General features: G+C 46.7%; 1 protein-coding gene across 1 annotated transcript in view; it reads left to right on the top strand.

Moving 5' to 3' along the window:
- The window catches only part of LOC135046821 (phospholipid-transporting ATPase IK-like), a 1,701,102-nt gene that overhangs the window by 916,078 nt on the left and 757,667 nt on the right, over positions 1–27,357 (top strand). The window contains exon 15 of the mRNA XM_063955407.1: positions 20,909–21,068. Coding sequence (XP_063811477.1) covers positions 20,909–21,068 — 160 coding nt within the window. The remainder of the gene's footprint in view (positions 1–20,908; positions 21,069–27,357) is intronic.

Consider the following 27,357-nt stretch of genomic DNA (forward strand, 5'->3'; position numbering starts at 1 on the left):
TGCAGAAATGCCATTTTTTTGCCCTGATCGCTGCTCTGTGAAAATCGGCAGCAAGTGATCAACTCGGAATAACCCCCAATATTGACAATGCTAAATTCCTTTGTCGTATAAACAACCCTTTATGAAGTCTAAGAACACTGTACGCTGTTTGCTTAAGAAGTACCGTAATGGTACGCTAGTTGCGTAACGATCGCTCAGCCGTAGGCGAGACGCTCAAGCGTCACGTTCGCTCACGGCCCAGTGATCACAGGACACGTTATTGGCTATGACTAGAGTAATGATTCGCTATGGCGTAGCATACGCTCGAGACCACGAGGAGGTCACCAGCGGCGCAGACGCTCACAACGCTATACCTTAATGTTTAAACCTTATACCAATGAAATACACAGAATAACTTAATGTGAATACAGGGTGTAAGTGCAACCTTGTGTAACCTGACTAACTACAAAGCTGCTTGAGCGTCACCGACGCTCAAGTGAACACTTAACACTATAGAAAATACACAGATACTGGTTTAGGTTCCAAAGCCTATTAACTGTATTATATCTAATATATTTGTAAAAGGGGATAACAGTACAAATGATACACTACAATATAACAGAGACTTCCTAACCACAGAACTAAACAATAAATACAAAAGGACAATACTACACTGACCTAAATGCAATACAATACAATACTATCTAATACAATACAATACTAGCCTAGTCTAGGGGAGATATGAGAGAACAGAACAGGGAGAGAGAGAGAGAGAGAGAGAGATGAGAGAAATTGGCTCACAGAAAGACAATGATTACGGAGAGAAACTTACGCACAAAGGGTATGATCGCCTGCGCCTCGATATCCAGCTCCCGGCTATCAGCAGATAACCGTTGATGAGAGAGTGAGAGCTGGATGTGGTCGGCCTGCCTATTTATGCCCCACACACAATGCAATCTCCTGGTCCTACAATCCCATTGTCCATTGGCCGAAGGAATTCGGCCCTGCATCATAACAAAAGGTCATAGGGTGATTCATACAGGTGGGCTGTGACGATTTCCAACAGCTCAGGTGGGTGGGAAACTGGGTTTCCCACCGCATACCTGAGTATGTGTAAATAATAGAAATGGACATAAACTTCTTATGTCCATAACTATTCGCACGAGCGATTAATACGCTCCAAACCAACACCGGAATATTACTAATTAAATACTCTTCCGATGGGTACCAAACACTGCTGTATGATTCCTGTCAGACCCTTCGTACGATACAAAGAGGGATTCCTTTAACCAGGGACCTTCTATTTTAACCAAACTTTCAGAATCTATCAAGGGGACCACGATCTACAAACTACATTAATTGTGAACATTTGTAACGAATGAGTCGCACGCTACGACTACATAAACTCTACCGTAAATACGCATACCGCGCCTGCGAGTGCACGCTATCGCGGGTATGCGCCTTCACGGGAGAGCGTACGCATGCGCAGCGCGGACCAGTGTGCGGTGCAAATATGGCAACGTCCATAGAGACATTTTTCTGACTTTGACAGTCCACCCTTTGGCAGTCAATAATAACTGCCACCTTCTAAAATATTTAAGGAGAAAAATGTAAGTCAGGGGTTAATTGATTTCCATGGTTGGGTAGGGGAGAAGAGTGGAGTAGGTGTGAAGAGGGTATGACCTAGTGAGAAAGCAGAAGCATGTGTGTATGAGTCCATGTTTGGAGGGTCATGTATCATCGTGCCGTACGTGTGGTAAATCAAGCTTCGAGGTATTGCGAAGTATACATTTGAATTCCTTCTTATCCTGTGGTACAGGTCTGTGGATGGGCTGTCAAACTCTACCGAGCTCATTTCGGCTGTGGTTGTAACAAAATGGGGATGCACATTTTAGTTGATGATACATGAATGGGGGAGGTATGTGGTTGCTGATATCTGTGCCTGTATTCCCTATCGTCTATGTGTGTCGTTACCTGAGGGTTGTAGAGATGAAGATAAAGAACACTTACGAAAAATGCAATGATATTCTATGTCAGGGAAATGTACATCTGTTGTTGAAGTTGTGTTCGGTATCTGTTGAGAGTCGTCTTCTTTGCGCTGTTTTGCTCCTTAGGCATGAGCAACAAGCTTTGTCAGTGCCATCAGATTTACAAAAATGTTGGGCTAGCGTGAGTTAAAAAATACTAGGGAAACTGGGGATCCATGGCAAAGTTCATCAAGTGTCCATATTTAAAGTTGTCAAATCTTCTTCTTTGGTGCTTGTCTGTTGTCTGTATAGCGTCTCGTCAACTTCCTCGTCCAAGGGGGTCTTTGTATCTTGGAGAAAAGCAGAAAAACAGGTGAAAGAAACGGACCGTATAATCGCATTTTCATCACATTCTGGTTTCTATCATTGGGTCATAAATCAAATCCAGGTTAATTACAGTTTCCTCGCTCCTCAAGCTCATCACTCTTGTACTTTGTTTGCACCTCATTAAAGCCTGCCCGCATCTAAATATCAATCCAATCGATATAACAACACCCAAGATACATAGGAGAAACTTTCCAACATCCATTATGACTCCTTGAGCCCAGTCTCCTAAACCGGAGAACCAATTTCGCGGGTTCAACCATGACACCCAACCAGTCAGCTCATTACCTACAGCAGCAAGGGTGAGATTGTGTTTTCGACGAAATTCCCACTTCAATTGGAGAATATCGTCCATCTTTTGGTCTATGACCTCTACCGGATCCTCGGTGCTATTTGTGATATACGTGCAACACTTTATGCCGTACTGTGTTGCCAATGTAACACAATATCCGCCTGTTACTGCTGTAAGATAATTAAGAACCATCCTATGCTGAACTAGTTCTGTTTTGTAAGCTTGAAGTTCTCTTCCAGTGTATCTAAACGTGTCATCATACATTTCAGTGATATTATCTAACAAATTGGCGAGTGCGGAAATGTATCTATAATTCATCACACCTCGAGCGGTGCGAGTGAAATCTAACGCTACCAGAACCGGAATCCCGGTGGATTCATGGATAAGATCAGAGGCCGGATGCTCTAACCTTTCTGACAGTTGTCTTTTAACTCGGTGCTCGTAATGAGTGTGAGTATAAGGAGCTTGGGCACCACGGTGTATGTCCTTCATTTTGTCATGTGTTACAGTCATCACTTCAGGCAATACTTTTCCAATATAACACAATCCTTCAGAGTTTGGGGCAAGCCACTTGTACGCCTTTCTCCCGCATATGAAATATGCGTCATCGGGGAGAACATAAGGGACGGAGAAGGACATGACCATGTTACAAACCTTCCAGGTGAAATCTCCTGACCCTAATTCTTCCATCTGCTTAATGCACGTATCAGTTTGTACGATATGTGCACAGTATCCTGGTGATACCTCTCCAACTCTAGTAATCCTATTTCCTAAGGTATATCGATACCGGAAAGATTTTCCTCTACTGGCTATATGGCGTACGAGCTCTGTATCTGTAGGCATTCTATCTGCTCTGTGTGAAAAGGTCATGGTAAGGTTGCTCCACGACACTTCCCAATTTCCCGGTTTTCTGGGATTGGAGATGTTGAAACATAAGAGGGACCTATCCACATGGTATTGGTGGAGCTTCAAACTAGGAGGGCTGGAGATGTTAAACCTCCGATCCACCGGTCTCCCACCACTTAGCTCAAGTACCTCCCCTAACGTTAAAGGAAATGGTACTAGCCCTGATTTGCTGTGACCCTGAGGTACTTGAGAGCATACCCAACAATCTGTTTGGTTTAATACGTTACCCACTAAGGAGTGATAGTCACTCAATGGATGCCGGTCCATATGGATATTAAAACTAGATTGGCATTTCTTTATGCATCCATCTTCAACCAGATTATCACAGAGCCTACAGATACAATTTTCTTCAGCTAACAATCCATCACAATTTCTTCTATCGGATCGTTTTCTGATACTCGCCTTTGCTTGTTGGTTTGGTTGATCTTGGAAAACTACGCCTCCATCATCATAATCGGAACCCATTCCAGAACCTCTCTCGACCTCTATGGTACTCTCGCCGGAACAGACTGCTCTGGTCAACATCATGGTTAACATCAAAATCCGGATCACAGTCTCTTGGGGCAAGTCCATCTTTGAGGAGGAAATAGAGAAGAATGAGAAGGGGGAAAAAGAAATTTTTAAGGGAGAGGGGCTGGGAAGTGGAGAAAAACAATAAAAGGGAGAGGGGAGTCGACAACTGCTTCCGGTCTTCAAGGCTCAGGTGCCGCCTCAGTCCTCCTGGAACAGACACTCTAGTGATACAACCTCTACCGTCTGTTCCTTATCACGGGACTTCTCTGGATCAGCAACCTTTTTGCAGTGGGATGAATGGACCCAAGTCTCTCTCTCAGCAACCTTCAATGCTGTGGTGCTAGTCAATAAGACCTGGTATGGTCCTTCCCATCTATCAATAAGACAACCTGAGCGTAGAAAATTTCGTATCATTACATAATCCCCAGGTTCAATGTCATGACAATTACTACCTGGTAGATCAGGAATCACCAACTTCAGATTATCATTTTGACTCCTCAACTGCTTACTCATGTTAATCAAGTACTTTACAGTTACTTCATTGTTACATTTCAAATCATCCTGAGGGTTAATCATGACATGCGGTTGTCGACCAAACAAGATTTCAAAAGGAGACAGATTAAGGGGGGACCTGGGAGTGGTTCTGATGCTATACAAAACAATGGGTAAAGCTTCTGGCCACGTCAATCCTGTCTCTGTCATTACTTTACTCAATTTATTTTTAATAGTGCTGTTCACTCTTTCGACCTTCGCACTCGCCTGTGGACGGTACGGAGTGTGCAGCTTACTATCAATTCCCATCAACTTACACATTCCTTGAAAGACATCACCTGTAAAATGGGTACCCCTATCACTTTCAATGATTCTAGGGATACCATATCTACATACAAATTCCTGCACAATTTTCTTAGCTGTAAACATGGCAGTATTTGTAGCTGCTGGAAATGCTTCGACCCAATTCGAGAAAACATCTATACAGACAAGTACATATTTCAAATTTCGACATGGGGGTAATTGAATGAAGTCAATTTGTATTACCTGGAAAGGGCCGCCGGCAGGTGGGATATGGGATGGTTCTGTAGGTATTGCTTTTCCAATATTCTTTCTCAGACAGGTAAGGCATGACATTGCTCTTTTACTCGCATGAGAGGAGAATCCTGGGGCGCACCAGTATGCTCTTACCAATTTGCACATCCCCTCCTTGCCTAGATGAGTCAGCCCGTGAGCTGCTTCAGCCAGACATGGAAGGTATGCCCTGGGGGCCACCGGTTTACCATGTCCATCCGTCCAGAGCCCTGAGGACTCCTGGCCATATCCCTTTGCCTTCCAGACTGCTCTTTCCTGTGTGGAACACAAATTCTGCATCTCACACAACTTTTGTGTGTTGATGGTATTAAATACCATCAGTTGTGTGGTGTCTGTCTGTATGGGGGTAGCAGCTGCAAGCTTTGCGGCTTCGTCTGCTCGGCTGTTACCAAGTGACACTGGGTCTTGACTATATGTATGTGCTTTACATTTGATAACAGCCACTCTGTCGGGTTCCTGTATCGCTGTTAGAAGCCTTTTTATATGAGCTGCATGCGCTATCGGTGTGCCAGCTGCCGTCATGAAATTTCTGAGCCGCCATAGGGCTCCGAAATCATGGACTACCCCGAAGGCGTATCTAGAATCGGTGTAGATATTGGCTGACTTACCCTTAGCCAATTCACATGCTCTGGTTAGGGCGACCAGTTCAGCAACCTGGGCTGAGTGAGGTGGGCCTAGCGGTTCCGCTTCTATGGTGTCTTGGTCATCTACGACTGCGTATCCAGTACACAAGTCTCCCGAGTCTGACTGTCTGTGACAACTACCGTCCGTGTAGAACGTGATTTCTGCATCTTCCAGTGGATTGTCACTGATGTCAGGCCTTGCGGTAAAATTTTGGGTCAAATATTCCATACAATCATGTGTATCTTCCTTTGCATTAAATCCTCCTTCCCCATCACTCTCACCTTCCACCCTTTGTGTCTGACCAGGCACACCTGGGAGAAATGTTGCAGGGTTTAATGCACTGCATCTCCTTATGGTGATGTTTACTGGGGCCATTAATGCCAATTCCCATCTCGTAAACCTTGCTGATGAGACGTGTCTGGTTTGGGCAGAATTCAATAAGGCAGATACCGCATGCGGTGTATGGATTGTGAGGTTGTGGCCTAGCACGACATCTTCGCTTTTTGTCACTAGCAATGCTATCGCCGCAACGCTACGCAAGCATGTGGGGAGGGATCGCGCTACCGTGTCTAGCTGAGCGCTGTAATATGCAACTGGCCTGCTGGCATCACCGTGTTTTTGTGTTAGTACACCTGCTGCGCACCCAGCACTTTCTGTTCCGTATAGTTCAAAGGGTTTCCCATAGTCTGGCATACCTAGTGCTGGTGCCTGCGTTAGGCATTGCTTGAGTCTCTCAAATGCTGTTTCAGATTCGTCTGTATGCGAAATCCGATCAGGTTTGTTTGAAGAGACCATTTCCTGCAGAGGTAGCGCCAATATGGAAAACCCTGGGATCCAATTACGGCAATACCCACACATTCCTAGAAACGTCCTGATCTGTTGCTGGGTTTGTGGCAGTGTCATGTCTCTAATGGCTTGGATTCTATCAGCGGTCAGGTGTCTCAGTCCTTGTGTTAGACAGTGTCCCAAATATTTTACCTTAGTTTGGCATAATTGTAACTTGTCTTTGGAAACCTTGTGACCTGTGTCTGAAAGATGAAACAGGAGCTGTTTCGTATCCTTCAGGGAAGCTTCCAATGAATCAGAACACAGTAGTAGATCATCCACGTACTGTATCAACACTGATCCACTCCCCGGTTGGAAAGACTGTAAACAATCATGCAAAGCTTGAGAAAATATACTTGGACTATCTATGAAACCTTGGGGTAACCGAGTCCACGTGTATTGGACTCCTCTGTATGTGAATGCAAACAAATATTGGCTGTCAGGGTGCAGAGGTACCGAAAAGAATGCGGAGCAGAGGTCAATAACAGTGAAAAATTTGGCAGTGGGAGGAATTTGCATTAGGATGACAGCTGGATTAGGCACTACGGGGAACTGACTCTCAACTATTTTGTTAATCCCCCTTAGATCCTGCACTAGCCTGTAACCCCTCCCCCCACTCTTTTTAACAGGGAAGATGGGACTATTTGCTGTGCTGGACGTTCTTACTAGAATGCCCTGTTGTAGCAAGCGCTCTATTACTGGGAAAACTCCTAACTCCACCTCTGGCTTCAGAGGATACTGTGGGATTTTTGGAGCTATCCTACCATCTTTTACTTGTACAACTACTGGAGCTACGTTTGCCATTAATCCAGTGTCCTGTCCATCTTTTGTCCAAAGTGACTCTGGTATCTGAGATGTCATCTCTTCTACTTGGGATGGATTCCTATTTGTCATAATGGAATGTGACATTAATTTTGATGGGGAGTCTAACATGTCTCGTACTTCCTGAGCGTGATTCTCAGGGATGTCCAAGAATACACCTTCAGGAGTACAATAAATGACGCAACCCATTTTACATAGTAAGTCTCTTCCCAGGAGATTAGTTGGTGCCGATGCAGCCAGCAAAAAGGAATGCTTGGTATGCAAAGGCCCTATTGTAATCTCGGCTGGTTTGCTAACAGGGTAGTGCTGGACTACTCCTGTTACTCCCATGGCTGGAATTGTCCTACCAGTGGTTCTCATGCCCACTGTCGAATTTATCACTGACTTGGCCGCCCCTGTGTCTACAAGAAAGTTTAAAGTTTTACCAGCTACATTGATTGCAATCTCTGGTTCGCTTCCAAGACTAGCAATCAACTTAACTGGGTGCAGATTACAGGTATGGCCACACCCCTATTGGGTATGCTGACCTCCCTGAATCCCGCTGGCAGCGACTACTTGTGCGGGGGTTAGCTGGGAACTACCAGAGGCATGCCAATCTCTGTTCGGGGGATATCTTTTTGTTTCCCCTGTATGTGGCTCAAAACTCCGCCTCTGTGGACCCTGCTCCCAATGTCGTGTGTCGTGTCGTTGTCTAGGGGGTTGAAAAGATCTTTGTACATTCTTTGTTCTACATTCTCGTGCAAAGTGTCCCGGTCTGTTACAAGAAAAACATGTTATTACACTTGCCTTACCCACAGGATTCGGTGGTACATACGCAGGCTGCTTTGTGGTCAGCGCCTGTATACTTACTGACATCAACTTATCACTTTGCGACTCCCTGTGCCTAGTGATATTTCTGTCGTGATCAATAGCAGCCTCTCTCAATGTGGACACTGACAGACCTCGCCAGCATGGTTGCGTGGTCTGTACCCTAGCTTTTAATGTTTCTTTCAAACCATCCATCAGTACAGATACTGCTACTTCTCGATGGTTTGGGTTGGTCTTAATGTCTTCTATACCAGTGTACTTTGCCATTTCTAATAGTGCCCGGTGAAAATATTCTGTTGCCGTTTCGGACTCCTTTTGCTTAATGGAAAATATTTTATTCCATTTAACAACGGCAGGGAAATACTCCTTTAGCTGTAAATTTATCCTTTTTACATTATCCTTGTTGTACACGTCTGTAAGCGGTACATCTTTATCCAATGCGCAGTCAACTAAGAATTGAGTTGCGTCAACATTGGAAGGTAAACAAGCTCTTAGCAGTATCTGCCAATCCTTGTTGTTGGGTTCTACAGTGTTACCTAGATCCCTGATGTATTTTTGGCTAGCAACTAAATCCTTCCTGGGGTCAGGAAATTCGGACACTATTGTTCTTAATTCCATTCTGGAAAATGGAGTGTACATGGCAATGTTCCTTATGGGAGTGGCTCCAGACACATCTGTTTTTCCATTGGGAACTGCTATTACCCTTACAGGAGCAATTCTAACAGCCTCTTCCTGTGTAGATTCTACAGCTTGTTGTGGTACAATTGTTTCAGTGTAGTGCATGGTGCCGTACTTACCCGTTGACACGACCTCACCTATCCCTCCGCTAGGGGCTTTCACTAATCTCGTGGGTGTCGCTGTGCCTACTGTGGTCTCTGCTATGGTGGCTGCAAGAGAGAGAGCTGAAATTGTTGCTGAATCGTCTTCTTGATCACACTCCTGAGGAAGGTTCAAAACAGGGTACATCTTGCACGGGTTAATACTTGCATGAGTTATTTGGTTAACATCATTAACATTTACAAGGTTACTAAGAGTTTTTGTTTTATAACCCAGTGCGTTTCTCTCCGTAATCAACTTCTCTCCTGCAATGTATGGTGGAGGAGGAGCTGTGGCTATCAGCTTCCTGACTGCCCCAGATCCTGCCGCCAGAGCCAAACCTCTCTGTATCTCACCTTCCTGGTGCCATAACTGTAAATAATCATGATGCTGAATTCGTCTCTTTGCTGATTTTACGAGACATATCCTCCTCCTTAAATTTTGTAACACTTCTGGACTAAAGCTACCTATTCTTGGGAATTTGTCCCTGTCTTGTACAGTCATTCTCTCCCATTCATCACATAAAGATTCGGTGTGACTTCCATATTTTTCACACATTACATATCGTGCCGACCCAACTGGTCGGTTCACAGAATCAACCTGAACCAGGGTTGATCGCCCCCTACCTGAGCAACTGGCCCCCATAGTCTGCAGGTGTTGCTTAGTCCTCCTTGGATCTCTGTATCAAGGTTTTCAGCAAGCCTTTTCAGACAACCAAATTACTCCACAGTAGGCCGGCGGTGGCGGTTTACCGAGTACCCCACTCACTCGCCCACCTCGACCAATACGACCTGATCACACCGATATGGTGCTGGCGTACTCGATACAGGGCCCCTATGGAACCTTCAGTTTACTGGAACATATGAGGGTTACCCGCAGGACACTTACTCTTTCCAGTAAAGGTGGGGTTGTTAGATAGTTCCTGAGTGACCAGCGAACTTCCCTTCCAAAAATAAAAAAATTACACAAATCACGTCAGAATGTACAAATAGCGTTTGTGACCACTTTACTCTAATGGTATTAGGTCAGATTACTAACTACTGCACACAATTACGTGCGGTCCAATCGTTCAGTACACAAGCACTACTTGTTATGTACTGAATGATCAATGGAATCGATGTTTCCGGCCGCGATTCCTTCAGCAAGAGCTTGTATGGCCTATATGGGTTCTGCACCAACACCCCAGGCGTTGTGCCACTGGACTTTTATAGCGGACCTTTTACCTTACGACCTCCTGGTCTTGTTACCTTATGACCTCCTGGTCTTGTTACCTTATGGTCCGCTATACTCTAATGCTCAAATATTATTTAACCAGGGATGCCTCCCTAGCCACCGTATATGTCACTTACACGTATGTCCCTTGACGGGTACCCGGCTTTCCTTTTGGTTCCACCTTAAAGTTGTATAAACTTATGTATACAAAACCACACTCACTCAACACATGTACACTTTGTTTCTATATCTATTTCTGCGCAGAAATTGTCTTCAGTCCAACAGTGTTACCAATTAGGAGCAGGATCTGTTAAACTAAATTTCAGATTTTTTTTTCCAAAAATAGATTTGCGTTATTTACCGCGTCGCGTTATCTACCGCTGTGCGTTACTTATCGCCTTTGCGCTAATTCAACTTTTCGTGACTTGAGCTACGTGAGCGTAACCGGACGCTACGTTGCGTAATGTACGCTGCGTGCGTCTGCCTTTTGGATTGCGTACGCTAGTCTTTGTTAGCGACACGTGTACGCAATGCAAAGATCCACCGTAACACAATATATACTTTTATCAATGTAAATGATCCCTGATCATCTACCGCAATCCACACTGACTGCCTTATCTCCCAGGCAGATCGTGTGTTGTTCTATACTTTAACTATTACCTTTACTATGAAATAACAGCAAATCTCTTTTTAGCACTTTCTATCAACTATAAAAATTGGCAAACAGGAATAGTGATATACGAAATTGAAAAAGAAATGCAGATAAATGTATGCGTGCGTGTATACGCAAGACAGAAGAGAAATAAAACAGTTTTAAAAGACACAAGCGTTTTGTTCTTACTTCCGGTTCCCGGATTCCTTCAGCACTCTTTATCTAAGCGAAGCAGACGCTTATCCCGTCAGCACTGGGAGACAACCTCCCACCCTTTGCTGGGGGATAATGTCTGCTGATCTACCTAGTGCAGATATGAGAAGGATAGGACGAGTCCCCAATTGACAATGCTAAATTCCTTTGTCGTATAAACAACCCTTTATGAAGTCTAAGAACACTGTACGCTGTTTGCTTAAGAAGTACCGTAATGGTACGCTAGTTGCGTAACGATCGCTCAGCCGTAGGCGAGACGCTCAAGCGTCACGTTCGCTCACGGCCCAGTGATCACAGGACACGTTATTGGCTATGACTAGAGTAATGATTCGCTATGGCGTAGCATACGCTCGAGACCACGAGGAGGTCACCAGCGGCGCAGACGCTCACAACGCTATACCTTAATGTTTAAACCTTATACCAATGAAATACACAGAATAACTTAATGTGAATACAGGGTGTAAGTGCAACCTTGTGTAACCTGACTAACTACAAAGCTGCTTGAGCGTCACCGACGCTCAAGTGAACACTTAACACTATAGAAAATACACAGATACTGGTTTAGGTTCCAAAGCCTATTAACTGTATTATATCTAATATATTTGTAAAAGGGGATAACAGTACAAATGATACACTACAATATAACAGAGACTTCCTAACCACAGAACTAAACAATAAATACAAAAGGACAATACTACACTGACCTAAATGCAATACAATACAATACTATCTAATACAATACAATACTAGCCTAGTCTAGGGGAGATATGAGAGAACAGAACAGGGAGAGAGAGAGAGAGAGAGAGAGATGAGAGAAATTGGCTCACAGAAAGACAATGATTACGGAGAGAAACTTACGCACAAAGGGTATGATCGCCTGCGCCTCGATATCCAGCTCCCGGCTATCAGCAGATAACCGTTGATGAGAGAGTGAGAGCTGGATGTGGTCGGCCTGCCTATTTATGCCCCACACACAATGCAATCTCCTGGTCCTACAATCCCATTGTCCATTGGCCGAAGGAATTCGGCCCTGCATCATAACAAAAGGTCATAGGGTGATTCATACAGGTGGGCTGTGACGATTTCCAACAGCTCAGGTGGGTGGGAAACTGGGTTTCCCGCCGCATACCTGAGTATGTGTAAATAATAGAAATGGACATAAACTTCTTATGTCCATAACTATTCGCACGAGCGATTAATACGCTCCAAACCAACACCGGAATATTACTAATTAAATACTCTTCCGATGGGTACCAAACACTGCTGTATGATTCCTGTCAGACCCTTCGTACGATACAAAGAGGGATTCCTTTAACCAGGGACCTTCTATTTTAACCAAACTTTCAGAATCTATCAAGGGGACCACGATCTACAAACTACATTAATTGTGAACATTTGTAACGAATGAGTCGCACGCTACGACTACATAAACTACCGTAAATACGCATACCGCGCCTGCGAGTGCACGCTATCGCGGGTATGCGCCTTCACGGGAGAGCGTACGCATGCGCAGCGCGGACCAGTGTGCGGTGCAAATATGGCAACGTCCATAGAGACATTTTTCTGACTTTGACAATATCCAATCAAGACAGCCAAAAAGGACATATTTATATTACTTCCCGGTCACGGGGGCGTGTAATCCGATATCGTGACCTATTTCTCAGCACCTGCCCGGAGTAATCTATACACAGAGTTGTAATGTCCTTCGTGTAAGTGATCTCTGAATAACAAAGAGCACAGACACTTGAATCATACATAAATTCTATATCTCAGTAAGTACTTCCGGGTTATTTTTACAATTGTGTCATCTCCACTCTGTGGAGTGCACTTGCGTTCCATTAGTTGGTTTAGGAAAGCAGAGTCATTTCCTGTATATGTTCTTCCGGCCATGTGACCGCCGCCTCCTAGATGGTAATACGGGGTTTGGCAGGTACACATCGTAGGGACGTATTACAGGCCGAGATAGCGTCACGTCATAACAGCGTCTAGTTGGCATGGTAACTGTTAGCCAATTGGATGTAATTTACTGCCCAGATAATAACGTTCTGATTCTACGATTCTATTAAGTCAGATTTCTCAATAAAACAAAAAATAAGAATTTACTCACCGGTAATTCTATTTCTCGTAGTCCGTAGTGGATGCTGGGTACTCCGTAAGGACCATGGGGTATAGACGGGCTCCGTAGGAGACTGGGCACTCTTAAAAGAAAGATTAGGTACTATATCTGGTGTGCACTGGCTCCTCCCTCTATGCCCCTCCTCCAGACCTCAGTTAGGGAAACTGTGCCCGGAAGAGCTGACATTACTAGGAAAGGATTTGGAATCCAGGGTAAGACTCATACCAGCCACACCAATTACACCGTACAACTTGTGATAACTATACCCAGTTAACAGTATGAAAACAAGAATGAGCCTCATTAACAGATGGCTCATAACAATAACCCTTTAGTTACGCAATAATTATATACATGTATTGCAGAGAGTCCGCACTTGGGACGGGCTCCCAGCATCCACTACGGACTACGAGTGAAGTCAGTTCTTTTTGAAAGAAAATAGACAGGGCCGAAATCTGGACTTTAATGGATCCCAATTTTAGGCCCATAGTCACTCCTGACTGTAGGAAGTGCAGAAATCGACCCAGCTGAAATTCCTCTGTTGGGGCCTTCGTGGCCTCACACCAAGCAACATATTTTCGCCATATGCGGTGATAATGTTTTGCTGTCACATCCTTCCTAGCCTTCATCAGCGTAGGAATGACTTCATCTGGAATGCCCTTCTCGGTTAGGATCCGGCGTTCAACCGCCATGCCGTCAAACGCAGCCGCGGTAAGTCTTGGAATAGACAGGGCCCCTGCTGTAGCAGGTCCTGTCGGAGCGGCAGAGGCCATGGGTCCTCTGAGATCATCTCTTGTAGTTCTGGGTACCAAGTTATTCTTGGCCAATCCGGAACGATGAGTATAGTTCTTACTCCTCCCTTTCTCACTATCCGCAGTACCTTGGGTATGAGAGGAAGAGGAGGGAACACATAAACCGACTGGTACACCCACGGTGTCACTAGAGCATCCACAGCTTTCGCCTGAGGGTCCCTTGACCTGGCGCCATATCTTTTTAGCTTTTTGTTGAGGCGGGACGCCATCATGTCCACCTGTGGCCGTTCCCAATGGTTTACAATCAGCTTGAAGACTTCTGGATGAAGTCCCCACTCTCCCGGGTGGAGGTCGTGTCTGCTGAGGATGTCTGCTTCCCAGTTGTCCACTCCCGGAATGAACACTGCTGACAGTGCTAGCACGTGATTCTCCGCCCATCGAAGAATCCTTGTGGCTTCTGCCATTGCCATCCTGCTTCTTGTGCCGCCCTGTCGGTTTACATGGGCGACCGCCGTGATGATGTCTGACTGAATCAGCACCAGTTGGTTTTGAAGCAGGGGTTCTGCTTGACTCAGGGCATTGTAAATGGCCCTTAGTTCCAGAATATTTATGTGTAGGGAAGTTTCCTGACTCGACCATTGTCTTTGGAAGTTTCTTCCCCGAGTGACTGCCCCCCAACCTCGGAGGCTTGCATCCGTGGTCACCAGGACCCAGTCCTGTATGCCGAATCTGCGGCCTTCGAGAAGATGAGCACTCTGCAGCCACCACAGCAGAGACACCCTGGCCCTCGGGGACAGGGTGATTAACCGATGCATCTGAAGATGCGATCCGGACCACTTGTCTAATAGATCCCACTGGAAGATCCTTGCATGGAATCTGCCGAAGGGAATTGCTTCGTAATAAGAAGCTACCATCTTTCCCAGGACTCGAGTGCAGTGATGCACCGACACCTGTTTTGGTTTCAGGAGGTCCCTGACCAGAGATGATAATTCCTGGGCCTTCTCCTCCCGGAGAAACACCTTCTTCTGTTCTGTGTCCATAATCATGCCCAAGAACAGCAGACGTGTCGCAGGAATCAGCTGTGACTTTGGGATATTCAGAATCCAGCCGTGCTGATGCAGCACTTCCTGAGATAGTGCTACGCTGACTAGCAACTGCTCTTTGGACCTCGCCTTTATCAGGAGATCGTCCAAGTACGGGATAATTATAACTCCCTTCTTTCGGAGGAGTATCATCATTTCGGCCATTACTTTGGTAAATACCCTCGGTGCCGTGGACAGACCAAACGGCAACGTCTGGAATTGGTAATAACAGTCCTGTACCACAAACCTGAGGTACTCCTGGTGAGGTGGGTAAATGGGGACATGCAGGTATGCATCCTTGATGTCCAGCGACACCATAAAATCCCCCTCTTCCAGGCTTGCAATAACCGCTCTGAGCGATTCCATCTTGAACTTGAACTTCCTTATATAAGTGTTCAAGGATTTTAAATTTAGGATGGGTCTCACCGAACCGTCTGGTTTCGGTACCACAAACATTGTGGAATAGTAACCCCGCCCCTGTTGAAGGGGGGGGGTACCTTGATTATCACCTGCTGAAGGTACAGCTTGTGAATAGCCGCCAGTACTACCTCCCTTTCTTTGGGAGTAGCTGGCAAGGCCGATTTGAGGTAACGGCGAGGGGGAGTGGCCTCGAACTCCAGCTTGTATCCCTGAGATACCACTTGCAGTACCCAGAGATCCACCTGTGAGCGAACCCACTGGTCGCTGAAGTTCCGGAGACGCTCCCCCACCGCACCTGGCTCCACCTGTGGAGCCCCAGCGTCATGCGGTGGACTTAGTGGAAGCAGGGGAGGATTTTTGTTCCTTGGAACTGGCTGTCTGGTGCAGCTTTTTCCCTCTCCCCTTGCCTCTGGGCAGAAAGGAAGCGCCTCTGATCTGCTTGCCTTTCTGGGGCCGAAAGGACTGTACCTGGTAATACGGTGCTTTCTTAGGCTGTGAGGAAACCTGAGATAAAAATGTCGACTTCCCAGCTGTTGCTGTGGATACGAGGTCCGAGAGACCATCCCCAAACAATTCCTCACCCTTATAAGGCAAAACCTCCATGTGCCTTTTAGAATCAGCATCACCTGTCCACTGCCGAGTCCATAATACTCTCCTGGCAGAAATGGAGATTGCATTAATTCTAGATGCCAGCCTGCAAATATCCCTCTGTGCATCCCTCATATATAAGACGACGTCTTTAATATGCTCTATGGTTAGCAAAATAGTATCCCTGTCGAGGGTATCAATATTATCTGACAGGGTATCGGACCAAGCTGCTGCAGCACTACACATCCATGCTGAAGCAATTGCAGGTCTCAGTATAGTACCTGAGTGTGTATATACAGACTTCAGGATAGCCTCCTGCTTTCTATCAGCAGGCTCCTTTAAGGCGGCCGTATCCTGAAACGGCAGTGCCACCTTTTTTGATAAGCGTGTGAGCGCCTTGTCCACCCTAGGGGATGTCTCCCAACGTAGCCTGTCCTCTGGCGGGAAAGGGTACACCATCAGTAACCTCTTAGAAATCACTAGTTTCTTATCGGGGGAACCCCACGCGGGATGCGGTCAACATCCCGCTGGACGGGATCCCGGCGGTCGAAATACCGCCGCCGGAATCCCGAATACCACAATCCCGACATATTCTCCCTCCGTGGGTGTCCACGACACCCATAGAGGGAGAATATAATAGTGTGCCGAGCGTAGCGAGGCACCGTGCCCGCAGCGTGGCGAGCGAGGCACCGTGCCCGCAGCGTGGCGAGCGAAGCGAGCCCGCAAGGGGCTGCGTTCCGCTCGCCACCCCTGTCGGGATTGTGTGGTCGGGATTCCGGCGTCGGTATTTCGACCGCCGGGATCCCGTCCAGCGGGATTACGTACTGATCCCCCCCACGCTTCTTCACACACTTCATTCAACTCATCAGATGGGGGAAAAACCACTGGTTGCTTTTTCTCCCCAAACATAATACCCTTTTTAGTGGTAACCGGGTTAATGTCAGAAATGTGCAACACATTTTTCATTGCCGTAATCATGCAACGGATGGCCCTTTTGGATTGTATATTTGTCTCATCCTCGTCTACACTGGAGTCAGACTCCGTGTCGACATCTGTGTCAGTCATCTGAGGTAGCGGGCGTTTTTGAGCCCCTGATGGCCTTTGAGACGCCTGGGCAGACACGGGCTGAGATGCCGGCTGTCCCACTGCTGTCACGTCATCTAACCTTTTATGTAAGGAGTTGACACTGTCGGTTAATACCTTCCACATATCCACCCACTCTGGTGTCGGCCCCGCAGGGGGTGACATCACACTTATCGGCACCTGCTCCGCCTCCACATAAGCTTCCTCATCAAACATTTCGACACAGCCGTACCGACACACCGCACACACAGGGAATGCTCTGACTGAGGACAGGACCCCACAAAGTCCTTTGGGGAGACAGAGAGAGAGTATGCCAGCACACACCACAGCGCTATATAATACAGGGATGTACACTATACTGAGTGATTTTTCCCCTATAGCAGCTTATTTACACAGTTTTGCGCCTAAATTTATGTGCCCCCCCTCTCTTTTTTACCCTTGAAGTCTGGAACTGCAGGGGAGAAACTGGGGAGCGTCCTTCCAGCGGAGCTGTGAAGAGAAAATGGCGCTGGTGTGCTGAGGAAGATAGCCCCGCCCCCTCAGCGGCGGGCTTCTCCCGCTTTTTTAAATGTATAATGGCGGGGGTTAATGCACATATACAGTTTATCAGACTGTATTATGTGCTTTTCGCCAAGTAAGGTAATCTAATTGCTGCCCAGGGCGCCCCCCCCAGCGCCCTGCACCCATCAGTGACCGGAGTGTGTGGTGTGCTAAGGGAGCAATGGCGCACAGCTGCAGTGCTGTGCGCTACCTTAATGAAGACCGGAGTCTTCAGCCGCCGATTTTCAACTTCTCGTCGTTCTTCTGGCTCTGCAAAGGGGACGGCGGCGTGGCTCCGGGAACGGACGATCGAGGTCGGGCCCTGTGTTCGATCACTCTGGAGCTAATGGTGTCCAGTAGCCTTAGAAGCACAAGCTAGCTGCAAGCAGGTAGGTTTGCTTCTCTCCCCTCAGTCCCTCGTAGCAGTGAGTCTGTTGCCAGCAGATCTCACTGAAAATAAAAAACCTAACAAATACTTTCTTTTCTAGGAAGCTCAGGAGAGCCCCTAGGGTGCATCCAGCTCTGGCCGGGCACAGATACTAACTGAGGTCTGGAGGAGGGGCATAGAGGGAGGAGCCAGTGCACACCAGATATAGGCCCTCATTCCGAGTTGATCGGTCGCAAGGCGAATTTAGCAGAGTTACACACGCTTAGTCTACGCCTACTGGGAGTGTATCTTAGCATCTTAAAAGTGCGAACGAAGTTTACGCAATATTGCGAACAAAAAAAACTTAGCAGTTTTAGAGTAGCTCCAGACTTACTCTGCCTGTGCGATCAGTTCAGTGCTTGTCGTTCCTGGTTTGACGTCACAAACACTCCCAGCGTTCGCCCAGACACTCCCCCGTTTCTCCGGCCACTCCTGCGTTTTTTCCGGAAACGGTAGCGTTTTCATCCACACGCCCATAAAACGCCGTGTTTCCGCCCAGTAACACCCATTTCCTGTCAATCACACTACGTTCGCCGGTGCGAACAAAAAGCCGTGAGTAAAAATCCTTTCTTCATAGCAGAATTACTTAGCGCAATCGCAGTGCGAACATTGCGCATGCGCTCTTAGCTGATTTTCACTGCGATGCGAAAAAAAAGAACGAGCGAACGACTCGGAATGAGGGCCATAGTACCTAATCTTTCTTTTAAGAGTGCCCAGTCTCCTACGGAGCCCGTCTATACCCCATGGTCCTTACGGAGTACCCAGCATCCACTAGGACGTCAGAGAAATACAGAAGTATAAACCCATTTGGTTATTTTTTAAGCTAGAAAGACACCAGTTCTATTGTTGTTAGTTGATTCTAACTACTGACAGAGATACGTTTTAACTTACATATTTGGTTTTATTTATAAGAGAGACAGAAACACATTAAAACATATTCCAACTATACTAATTGGATCACCATATTTAGTTGTCCCCTCTTATTAATGAAATAAAGTTATTCTCATTGTTGTCTCTCAAAACACGTACCCGCAGTCTAATCCAAAGTGACAAAGGGGTTCTACTGATCCGTGATGTGGAGACAGCAATAAGCCTAAAAGTGACAGTAATCCTTCTTTTCATTTTATTCTAGATGCTCTTATGTAATTCAGCGGCTTTTAAGGACTGTTTATAGCGTCTGAGGATCTAATAACTACTCAGCATATCTCTTAGTCTCATTGTTTCGTTTCTTAATCATTAAGTCATTGGAAGTCACAGCAAATACATTGTGTCAATCCTGACTCTAGCAACACCGTAGACAGTTGTATCTAACACAATTCTTTCTATATTGTTCCTCAATATCGGAGGGGTACTCTAACTCTATGTGATTTAGATTAATTCTATTATTACATGCTTGTTCTAAAGCTTTCCCACATTATGATGATTAATTTAGTTTAGCATATAGGGGGTGATTCCGAGTTGTTCGCTCGCTAGCTGCTTTTAGCAGCATTGCACACGCTAAACCGCCGCCCTCTGGGAGTGTATGTTAGCTTAGCAGAATTGCGAACGAAAGATTAGCAGATTGCAAATAGAAATTTCTTAGCAGTTTCTGAGTAGCTCGAGACTTACTCCTACACTGCGATCAGTTCAGTCAGTTTCGTTCCTGGTTTGACGTCACAAACACACCCAGCGTTCGCCCAGACACTCCCGCGTTTTTCCCAGAAACGCCAGCGTTTTTCCGCACACTCCCATAAAACGTCCATTTTCCGCCCAGAAATACCCACTTTCTGTCAATCACACTCTGATCACCAGAACGATGAAAAAGCTTTTTAATGTCGTGAGTAAAATACCTAACTTTTGTGTAAAATAACTAAGCGCATGCGCTCTGCAAACCTTGCGCATGTGTAGTAAGCGACTTATCGCAATATAGCGAAAATCGGCAACGAGCGAACAACTCAGAATGACCTCCATAGAGCGGCCCAGATTTTTACATTATCCTTTGTTTGAGACCAAAAATATTCCAATCCCAAATTTAGAAAAGAGTGTCCTAACCATGCAGGCAGACAAGAAGCCTATGTATTTAGGTAACAGTGTTTAATTCCACCGATTCGTTAAGGCCTTCGGTAAAGATGCTATTCATCTGGTACATCCAAAACACCTTCTGTCTACATAATCTTCTATATCTATCTCCCCCACGTGTGGTTTGGGGTAAAAAATTCTAAGACTGTGAGTTTCAGGCATTTAGGGTCTCCATTGTGAACATCATTATAATGTTTAGGAACGCTATGTGTCTGGATCTTTTTAATGATGTTACTCCTATGTTCTAAAAATCTTACTTTCAGTGCCCTAATGGTGCATCCTATGTACTTCTTTCCACACCCGCATTCTAACATATATATGACATATGATGTATCACAATTGCTAAAGCTTTAAATTTCAAATAATTTCTCGGTATTCTCTATAGTAATTTTCTTTGTACGATTAGAAATAAAATGGCATGTTATGCATTTGTTCACTAGCACAATGTGCATCTGCACAAATATACACAAGGTAAGGGCTTTGTATTGGCATTTGCATATAGTTGTAGATAGCCGACTGACAGTAGACACAGTTGTGACTGCTTCTGCATCCAACCTCAGAATCAGCCCCAGTTTTCCTGCTGCGATTCCTCATACATAATATTAACAGGGGGATATCCTGCAAATACTGTATGCTTTTATAAATATTCCACTTAATGTGGCAAATGCATTTAATATTTGTACAGTACCTGGAGATATGTGTTAGAGAAACTTACAACATTGATGTGTTTGGATCATTCCTATAAAGGAGGTGAGCTTTGCTTGGAACCAGTATGCGGACAAAGCATTCCAGTATTATGATCAGTCCTTAACTGAAGAACTTTGTAAGAATGAAGATCCTTTGTCCCGTGAGTTCTTTAGGGCAATAGCTCTCTGCCATACGGTAATGCTGGATAACACCAACGAAGGTAAGTGATTGCTACATGATAATAACATTATATTGTTCTGTTGTTAATTAGTCTTAAAATATTACTTCAGCTGGGACATTATAATAAACTTTAGCTAAATACAGAATAGGGTAAAGGGGGGTACTCACGGAGCGATATTCTAAGCAATCTGACTAGATTGCTTAGAATTTTAGCATTATCGCTCCATGTGTACCCCCTACAGCGATAGCAATGCGCAGCCCTGCGCATCGCTATCGCTGCTGCTAGATTGGCCTGCAGTGCTGGGTGAAATGAGCGGCCCCTGCATGCTCAGCACAGATCGCGCTGTGCTGAGCAGCGGGAGAGATGTGTGCTGAGCGGTTCACTCAGCACACATCTCTCCCGCATCGGCCCATCTATATGGGCCTTAAGGATTATAATACAGGTTGAACATGATGGGCAATTTGTCTTTTCTCTAACGTCCTAGTGGATGCTGGGGACTCCGTAAGGACCATGGGGAATAGACGGGCTCCGCAGGAGACTGGGCACTCTAAAGAAAGATTAGGTACTATCTGGTGTGCACTGGCTCCTCCCTCTATGCCCCTCCTCCAGACCTCAGTTAGAATCTGTGCCCGGTCAGAGCTGGGTGCTCCTAGTGGGCTCTCCTGAGCTTACTTGTAAAGAAAGTATTTTGTTAGGTTTTTTATGTTCAGAGAGCTTCTGCTGGCAACAGACTCTCTGCTACGTGGGACTGAGGGGAGAGAAGCAAACCTACTCACTGAAGCTAGGTTGAGCTTCTTAGGCTACTGGACACCATTAGCTCCAGAGGGATCGAACACAGGTACCTGACCTTGATCGTCCGTTCCCGGAGCCACGCCGCCGTCCCCCTCGCAGAGCCAGAAGACAGCAGCAAGAAGACATCGAAATTGGCAGCAGAAGACTCCTGTCTTCACTTAAGGTAGCGCACAGCACTGCAGCTGTGCGCCATTGCTCCCACAGCACACCGCACACTCCGGTCACTGTAGGGTGCAGGGCGCAGGGGGGGGGCGCCCTGGGCAGCAATTTAATACCTTTTTTGGCAAAGAATAGACATATATACAGTCAGGGACTGTATATATGTCCGAGCCCCCGCCATTTTTACACATTGAAAGCGGGACAGAAGCCCGCCGCTGAGGGGGCGGGGCCTTCTTCCTCCGCACTAACCAGCGCCATTTTCTCTTCACAGCTCCGCTGGAAGCAGCTCCCCAGGCTCTCCCCTGCAGTATCCAGGTACAGAAAGGGTAAAAGAGAGGGGGGGCACATAAATTTAGGCGCAAAAGACATAAAATCAGCAGCTATTGGGTAATCACTTATTATAGTTTAAATCCTTGGGTTATATATCGCTGTGGTGTGTGCTGGTATACTCTCTCTCTGTCTCCCCAAAGGCCTTTGTGGGGTCCTGTCCTCAGTCAGAGCATTCCCTGTGTGTGTGCAGTGTGTCGGTACGGCTGTGTCGACATGTTTGATGAGGAGGGTTACGTGGAGGCAGAGCAAGTACAGATAAATGTGGTGTTGCCGCCGTCGGGGCCGACACCTGATTGGATGGATATGTGGAAGGTCTTAAATGATAATGTAAGCTCCTTACATAGAAGGTTTGATAACGCTGCAGCCTTGGGACAGCCGGGGTCTCAGCCCGTGCCTGCCCAGGCGACTCAGGGGCCGTCAGGGTCTCATAAATGCCCACTATCTCAGATGGTTGACACAGATGCCGACACGGAGTCCGACTCCAGTGTCGACAATGATGAGGCACATTTACAGCCTAAGATGACAAGGCCATCCGCTACATGATTATTGCAATGAAGGGGGTATTGCACATTTCAGAGGATAACCCTGTCCCTGACAAGAGGGTGTATATGTTTGGGGAGAAAAAGCAGGCAGGCAGTGACTTTTCCCCCTTCACATGAATTAAATGAATTATGTGAAGAAGCGTGGAGTTCCCCTGATAAGAAAGTAGTGATTTCCAAAAAGCTACTTATGGCGTACCCTTTCCCTCCAACGGACAGGTTACGTTGGGAATCCTCCCCTAGGGTAGACAAGGCGCTGACACGCTTATCTAAGAAGGTGGCCCTGCCGTCTCAGGATACGGCCGCCCTAAAGGATCCTGCAGATAGGAAGCAGGAAGCTATCCTGAAGTCAGTTTATACACACTCTGGTACTCTACTGAGACCTGCTATTGCTTCGGCCTGGATGTGTAGCGCTGTAGCAGCATGGACAGATACTCTGTCAGAGGAGATAGATACCCTGGACAGGGACACTGTTTTGCTAACCCTGGGCCATATAAAAGACGCCGTCTTATATATGCGGGATGCCCAGAGGGACATTTGCCTGCTGGACTCTAGAATAAATGCAATGTCCATTTCTGCCAGAAGGGTCTTATGGACTCGGCAATGGACAGGGGATGCCGATTCTAAAAAACACATGGAGGTTTTGCCTTATAAGGGTGAGGAATTGTTTGGGACGGACTCTCGGACCTCGTGTCCACAGCGACAGCTGGAAAGTCAACTTTCTTGCCTCAGGTTTCCTCACAGCCTAAGAAATCACTGTATTATCAAATGCAGTCCTTTCGTTCTCAGAAAAGCAAGAAGGTCAGAGGTGCATCCTTTCTTGCCAGAGGCAGGGGTAGAGGAAAGAAGCTGCACCAGACAGCTAGTTCCCAGGAACAAAAGTCCTCCCCGACTTCCACTAAGTCCACCGCATGACGCTGGGGCTCCACAGGCGGAGCCAGGAGTGGTGGGGGCGCGTCTCTGAAAATTCAGAATCCAGTGGGTTCGCTCGCAAGTGGATCCTTGGGCTGTACAAATTGTATCTCAGGGATACAAGCTGGAATTCGAAGTGACCCCCCCTCACCGTTACCTAAAATCAGCCTTGCCAGCTTCCCCCATGGAAAGGGAGGTAGTGCTGGCGGCAATTCACAAGCTATAACTCCAGCAAGTGATAATAATGGTTCCCCTCCTTCAACAGGGAAGGGGTTACTATTCCACAATGTTTGTGGTACCAAAACCGGAGTACCTCAGGTTTGTGGTACTGGACTGTCATTACCAGTTCCAGATGTTGCCGTTTGGCCTGTCCACGGCACCGAAAATATTTACCAAGGTAATGGCGGAAAGGGTGGTACTCCTTCGGAAGCAAGGAGTTACAGTTATCCCGTACTTGGACGATCTCCTCATAAAGGCGAGGTCCAGGGAGCAGTTGTTGATCAGCGTAGCACACTCTCAGGAAGTGTTGCAACAGCACAGCTGGATTCTGAATATTCCAAAGTCGCAGCTGATTCCTACGACGTGTCTGCCCTTCCTGGGCATGATTCTGGACACAGACCAGAAGAAGGTGTTTCTCCCGGCGGAGAAGGCTCAGGAGCTCGTGACTCTGGTCAGGGACCTCCTAAAACCAAAACAGGTGTCGGTGCATCACTGCACGCGAGTCCTGGGAAAGATGGTGGCCTCATACGAAGCCATTCCCTTCGGCAGGTTCCATGCAAGGATCTTTCAGTGGGATCTGTTGGACAAGTGGTCCGGATCGCATCTTCAGATGCATCGGCTGATCACCCTGTCCCCGAGGGCCAGGGTGTCTCTTCTGTGGTGGCTGCAGAGTGCTCACCTTCTCGAGGGCCGCAGGTTCGGCATACAGGACTGGGTCCTGGTGACCACGGATGCAAGCCTCCGCGGATGGGGGGCAGTCACTCAGGGAAGAAACTTCCTAGGACTGTGGTCAAGTCCGGAGACTTGTCTGCACATAAATATACTGAAACTAAGGGCCATATACAACGCCCTGAGTTAAGCGGAGCCCCTGCTTCGAGACCAACCAGTGCTGATTCAGTCAGACAACATCACGGCGGTCGCCCAGGTAAACTACCAGGGCGGCACAAGAAGCAAGGTGGCAATGGCGGAAGCCACAAAGATTCTTCGATGGGCGGAGAATCACGTGCAAGCACTGTCAGCAGTGTTCATTCCGGGAGTGGACAACTGGGAAGCAGACTTCCTCAGCAGACACGACCTCCACCCGGGAGAGTGGGGACTTTATCAAGAAGTCTTCACACTGATTGCAAATCGATGGGAACGGCCACAGGTGGACATGATGGCGTCCCGCCTCAACAAAAAGCTAAAAAGATATTGCGCCAGGTCAAGGGACCCTCAGGCGATAGCTGTGGACGCACTAGTAACACCGTGGGTGTTCCAGTCGGTCTATGTGTTTCCTCCTCTTCCTCTCATACCCAAGGTACTGAGAATAGTAAGAAAAAGAGGAGTGAGAACAATACTCATTGTTCCGGATTGGCCAAGAAGGACTTGGTACCCATAACAACAAGAGATGATCACAGAGGACCCTTGGCCTCTGCCTCTCAGACAGGACCTGTTGCAACAGGGGCCCTGTCTGTTCCAAGACTTACCGCGGCTGCGTTTGACTGCATGGCGGTTGAACGCCGGATCCTAACAGAAAAGGGCATTCTGGATGAAGTTATTCCTACGCTGATAAGGGCTAGGAAGGACGTGACAGCAAAGCATTATCACCGTATATGGCGAAAATATGTTGCTTGGTGTGAGGCCAGAAAGGCCCCTACAGAGGAATTTCAGCAAGGTCGATTCCTGCACTTCCTGCAGTCGGGGGTGACTATGGGCCTAAAATTGGGGTCCATAAAGGTCCAGATTTCAGCCCTATCCATTTTCTTTCAAAAAGAACTGGCGTCACTGCCTGAGGTACAGACGTTTGTTAAGGGAGTGCTGCATATTCAGCCCCCTTTTGTGCCACCAGTGGCGCCTTGGGATCTTAATGTGGTGTTGGATTTCCTGAAATCCCACTGGTTTGAACCACTTAAGACTGTGGAGTTAAAGTATCTCACATGGAAAGTGATCATGCTGTTGGCCTTAGCTTCGGCTAGGCGGGTGTCACAATTGGCGGCTTTGTCGTGTAAAAGCCCCTATCTGGTTTTCCATATGGACAGAGCAGAATTGCGGACCAGTCCACAATTTCTGCCAAAGGTGGTATCATCGTTTCATTTGAACCAACCTATTGTGGTGCCTGCGGCTACTCGGGACTTGGAGGGCTCCAAGTTGCTGGACGTAGTCCGGGCTTTGAAAATTTATATATCCAGAACGGCTGGAGTCAGGAAGACTGACTCGCTGTTTATCCTGTATGCACCCAATAAGCTGGGTGCTCCTGCTTCAAAGCAAACTATTGCTCGCTGGATCTGTAGCACGATTCAGCAGGCTCATTCTGCGGCTGGATTGCCGCATCCAAAATCAGTGAAAGCCCATTCCACAAGGAAAGTGGGCTCTTCTTGGGCGGCTGCCCGAGGGGTCTTGGCTTTACAGCTTTGCCGTGCTGCTACTTGGTCGGGTTCAAACACCTTTGCTAAATTCTACAAGTTTGATACCCTGGCTGAGGAGGACCTAGTGTTTGCCCATTCGTTGCTGCAGAGTCATCCGCACTCTCCCGCCCGTTTGGGAGCTTTGGTATAATCCCCATAGTCCTTACGGAGTCCCCAGCATCCACTAGGACGTTAGAGAAAATAAGAATTTACTCACCGGTAATTCTATTTCTCGTAGTCCGTAGTGGATGCTGGGTGCCCGTCCCAAGTGCGGACTTTCTGCAATACGTTTATATAGTTATTGATTAATAAAGGGTTATTGTTATGAGCCATCCGTTGAGTGATGCTCAGTGGTTGTTCATACTGTTAACTGGGTAAGGTTATCACGAGTTGTACGGTGTGATTGATGTGGCTGGTATGAGTCTTACCCTGGATTCCAAAATCCTTTCCTTGTAATGTCAGCTCTTCCGGGCACAGTTTCCCTAACTGAGGTCTGGAGGAGGGGCATAGAGGGAGGAGCCAGTGCACACTAGATAGTACCTAATCTTTTTTTAGAGTGCCCAGTCTCCTGCGGAGCCCGTCTATTCCCCATGGTCCTTACTGAGTCCCCAGCATCCACTACGGACTACGAGAAATAGAATTACCGGTGAGTAAAATTCTTATTTTTTCAATCTCATTAACTATGTTACTACTATAACTATGTTAATACAATTAAGAATCAGTTAGGGTTGCCTTTTTTAATAATTCCTTTTCATGTTGTTTTAAGAATATTGTATAATTGTGAATTTCTGTCTGCATTTCTCATCAAGCCGTCACTGCATGGACACCACCATATTGATTTTAGTTAGAGATGTGCACCACACCATGTTTGCTTAATTTGGATTTGGCTCTGATTCATTGTCTTGCTTTGGATTTGAATTTGTCAAACCGCTGTTACTGGCTTTGGCTTTGGATTTTTATTTCAAACATTGACAAAAAAGCAGCTAGGTTCAA

Source organism: Pseudophryne corroboree, chromosome 1 (genome assembly GCF_028390025.1).
Source record: "Pseudophryne corroboree isolate aPseCor3 chromosome 1, aPseCor3.hap2, whole genome shotgun sequence".
Classification (NCBI taxonomy): Eukaryota; Metazoa; Chordata; class Amphibia; order Anura; family Myobatrachidae; genus Pseudophryne; species Pseudophryne corroboree.